The sequence below is a fragment of the Amborella trichopoda genome, chromosome 4 (assembly GCF_054954075.1).
Source record: "Amborella trichopoda isolate Santa Cruz 75 chromosome 4, AtrichopodaSantaCruz75HAP2 v2.0, whole genome shotgun sequence".
NCBI lineage: Eukaryota > Viridiplantae > Streptophyta > Magnoliopsida > Amborellales > Amborellaceae > Amborella > Amborella trichopoda.
Window position 1 is genome coordinate 53,803,141 of NC_142339.1, and position 4,104 is coordinate 53,807,244.

At 39.1% G+C, this 4,104-nt stretch overlaps 1 protein-coding gene across 2 annotated transcripts; it reads left to right on the forward strand.

Moving 5' to 3' along the window:
- Nucleotides 1–790: 790 nt before the first annotated feature.
- LOC148782592 (transcription termination factor MTERF15, mitochondrial-like) lies at nt 791–2,860 on the forward strand. 2 transcript variants are annotated; one of them, XM_088865686.1, is made up of 3 exons: nt 797–2,220; nt 2,538–2,614; nt 2,798–2,860. In XM_088865686.1, exons 1-3 carry the CDS (start codon nt 1,149–1,151, stop codon nt 2,831–2,833), a joined length of 1,185 nt encoding a protein of 394 aa, XP_088721812.1. In that variant the 5' UTR covers nt 797–1,148; the 3' UTR covers nt 2,834–2,860. The 2 variants fall into 2 exon arrangements, 1 of the variants encoding a protein (XP_088721812.1); XR_016054827.1 differs by lacking the exon at nt 2,798–2,860 and having other exon boundaries at nt 791–2,445; nt 2,538–2,726.
- The last annotated feature ends 1,244 nt before the right edge of the window (nt 2,861–4,104 follow it).

Genomic DNA, 4,104 nt, shown 5'->3' on the forward strand with positions numbered 1-4,104 from the left:
CGATGTCAATAGGTTATGACCGAAAAATCACATAATAAATAAAATTCAAGCTCTAGTGTTTGGTACGCATGAAAATATTTTTGTGAAAGTTTTTTTTGTTAGTACTTCAATATGATAAAATACTATTAGATATTTAAAAATGTTTATAAATACTTTTTTAAAATTTTTAATAGATAGAGAGAAAAAGCATTAGGCTTTAGTCCCAGGTAGAAAAATGAAGTAGGATAGAATGCGGGAGTACTCTCATGCATTAAATTTATTGAACAAAGGTGTGAGTGCACGCAAAGCATGTAATGTGCATGCATGTATGAGGTGCTTAATAACACGCGCTTGCATGAGGCATCCCTTGCTGGAGCATATGTACGGGTCGAGCTCAGGCTCGATCTCACTATACGTGATGTGAATATGTACATGGTGTCTTATATAATTATCACATGGGGTTTGATTGAAACCCAAAAGCCCCAAAAGTATTTTCTTTTTATCTATCGACTATTTATGTTATTTATAAGTGCGTCCCAATGAAAAGATGCCACATACTAAATTTTATATTTATCCAATTTGTACAAATAAAAATAAAAATAAAATACTTTGAGACGTCAGATCTAAGATCAAACGGTGAGTAACTCTCTTGATCAAAATTGAACGGCTGGATGGTAAAAGAAGCATAGATCTTCTATACGGTAGGGAAGTATAGAGGCCTTTCCCTTTTCCGTAAGGCCTAGGAGTTATTTTAACCTTTTCCTTGAGGTGCTATTTTATAAAACCAGGGCCGTCCAAATTCCAACCCTTCATATCTCGAAAGAGTTTAAGCACTTCTTCCTAAAGACAGGCACAGTACTCTCTATGGCATCCACCGTCGAACTTAATAAATGGAGGGTCATTCATATTGAGAAAACTTTGATCATGGTAGATATAGCTTATAATATTGTTGCCCTAATTTCTGTGACTTTCCTTGTGCCCACAAATGAAGTGGTTCGTCTGAGGTAGAAGTTGAAGGCTGGTTCTTGCAGTGCCCCCAATCCGCAGGCATGCCCTCTGAAATCTTTCTCTCTCTTCTTTTTATCCAATTCTTCTCCATGAAATCTCTTTCACTCTACAGCGCCATTACTCATGTAACATGCCAGATCTCTCTCAACTAGATATAAGAAATGAATCTCCATAAGAAACTCGCCATCTTTCACTTCCTGAAATTATCCAATATCCATATCCCCACATGCATTGTAACCCTAAATTCGTTTGCTCCATTCTCTTCGAATCTCACCAAGCGCGAGACAGCATTACCATTCCCCCTTGCTGATTACTTGATCAAGAAGCATGGGTTCTCTAAGGATAGCATCCTTCCAGTCTGTGCCCAACTAGGCCATGTTAGAAGCCACAAGAAAGCTGATGCTACAGTCTCTTACTTCAAGGAATGTGGTTTCTCTCAGACCCAAATAGAAGAAATGCTAAAAAGAAGCCCAAGAGTCTTGAGAGCTAGTGTGGATAAAACCCTAAAGCGCAAGCTAAAGATATTTCAGGATTTGGGCCTCTCTGACGCCAGATTGACCAATTTAATCTCTAATGATCCAGGCATTCTATGGCGTGGCGAGGAACGATTGTGCCATTTGATTGAGTTTCTCAAACTTGTTCTTGAAACCGACGATAATGTCTATAGAGCAATTAAGCATTCTGGTTGGCTTCTAAAGACAGATTTGAAGAAAACCCTGTTGCCTCTAACAAACTATATGCAGAGTTGTGGAATCAGTCTCTCTCAGATAGCAAAATTGATAATGAATTTTCCTCGAGTTTTAGTTTTGAACCCTGACTTGGTCAAGAGTGTTATACTAAGGGTCGATGAATTGGGCTTTAGTCGAGATGCAAGCCTGTATGTTCATGCTATTGGGGTCATGAGCTCTTTGACTAAAGAGAAATGGGAGGAAAAGATTAAGTTATTTCAGAGTTTTGGGTGGTCTGAGAAAGATGTAATTACTGCTTTCAAAAGGGCACCACATGTACTGTTGGTTTCGGAAGAAAAGATTCGATGTGCTATGGAGTTTTATCTGAATACACTCAAATTTGACGGCCCTTATATGATTCTTCATCCCACATTGCTTATGTACAGCTTTGAGGGGAGAGTGGTACCAAGGCATAGAGTAGTGGAACATCTAAGAAGCAAGCGACTTCTTCGTAAATCTCCGAGCTTCTCAACTGTGTGTGATCTGACAGAGAAGAGTTTTCTTCGTAAGTTTGTGTATGAATATGCTGATGAGGTTGAAGAGCTCCTCAGAATTTACAGGGGGATCTGACCTTTGACATTGTAGTCTCGTTTCATTGTGATATAGAAGCTATTTGTATCTGTTGTGACTGATTTTTTTTGCAGAGTTATAGATGTTTATTCTTTCAGTAATCTATCAGGTAGAACCCTTTCGGATCTCTGTGATTTTGGGTATTGAAGAAGAGCGTAAGGTAGTTGTTTGATGAGTAATTTGATTAAGATGATGGATTGACTCCGAGCAACATTGGGGTGAGTACTGATGTTTCATTTATTTTTCATGAAGGGTCATCCCTGGGAAAGATGGGTAGCTTTGCATGGTATTATGTTGGATTTTCCCTCTGTGGGATCAGGGTATTGAAGGTAAACTTATGAATTCATTTTTTGTAATTAATTTGAAAATCAAATGGACTGGTAAAGTAGAAGCTGGCAATGTATGGATAGGATGACCTGCAATGTACTACTTCTTGCTTTCTTTTCCTTTCTTGTACTCTTTCTTGGATTGGTAAGCTACTAATAGTTATGTTTTTTTTTTTTTGGGAAAAGTGTCGACTGTATTGCATTAAAGGAACTCAAGTATAAAAATGTGCTTCTTCAAAGGAAGCTATGTACATTAAGAATTGGCTCTCCCCTGAGGGGGACGCTTTGTATAACACCTCCAAGGCTGGGAGAAGAGAAGAGAGGGGATTCTAAAGAAGACTGTGGATGTGCTCAAGGGATATAATATTTCTTTAGGAAGTAGGAAGTAGGAAGAAATTTGAATGGTAGATTCACAATGCCAAAATGTGTCGTTCCTTTTTATCCTCAAGGTACATTATACACTATTTGCCATGTGGATTCATCTATGTTGTAAATGATCCACCTGTATTAGGGCTTTGTTGAGGCTTGCTAACCATGTGAATGTCTGAACCTTAGTGAGCTTGGAAGGGAATACACCCTACCTACAACTTTTGGGCAAAGGTTTGGATAGCAAGGACCTTATAGAATGAGCAAGCAAAAAACATACCTGGACCTGAAAGAATTACCTCATTTCCCCGAATGGAATGCTTCTGAAATTTGTCCACCTCCTCGCCAGAAGTCGGTTGATGGGTTTGTCCGTTCCTGCAACTGCAATCTGAAAAAGATTAGGATTTCTGTCGGGCAGTGTCCATAGATCCCTCTAGATCCTCACTAGGTGTCCTCATTTGGCAAATAATCTAATTCGTTTGCAGAATTCATTTTGTATAAGATTGATGGTCTCTTCCAGATGTGAGAAGGTTTTGTTGGATATCAGATTCACCATCTTAGGTAGCCAACCTCTTCGCATGGTTCCATATTTGCTCGCGATCACCTGAAGCCAGAGATGGTTCTTATTTGTCACAAATCTCCAAAGCCGTGCTCTGTTTACCTCTCTTAGCTTTGTAGGTCCAAAGCCCCCGTCATCATTTAATGTCAACTGTGTCCCAGGCTACAAGTGAAATCTCTCCCCTGCCCCATTCCACAGGAATTTCACCTGTAACCCCTCTATGTGCAACCGGCATACAAAAATAAGGCTCGAAATCATTTTTATTTTCCTTTGTTTTTTTCTTTTCAGATTCATTATTGTTGTGGTTAAGATGATAGACATGTACAATTTTAGACCCAAAACACATCAAAGATGGATTCGAAAGGAAGGGCTCACTTTAATTGGGAGGGGTGCACCTAAACCTACACTTTTATTGTTTTAGGTATCCATAGCGAAAGGGAAGCTAAAAACAAAAGGTGGTCATTTGCATCCAGTCCGAGAAGATAAGTATCATGTTCGATGCATGTAATGCCCAACTACACCGAGTGAAAATGAAACAAAGCAAATGGGTCGTACGGAAGATGGAGAG

Coding starts and splice junctions, on each gene's coding strand:
- LOC148782592 (XM_088865686.1), top strand. CDS start 1,149: ATGAATCTCCATAAGAAACTCGCCATCTTTCACTTCCTGAAATTATCC. Junction 2,221..2,537: donor GACAGAGAAGAGTTTTCTTC/GTAAGTTTGTGT, acceptor TTTTTCATGAAG/GGTCATCCCTGGGAAAGATG. Junction 2,615..2,797: donor GTGGGATCAGGGTATTGAAG/GTAAACTTATGA, acceptor TTTTGGGAAAAG/TGTCGACTGTATTGCATTAA.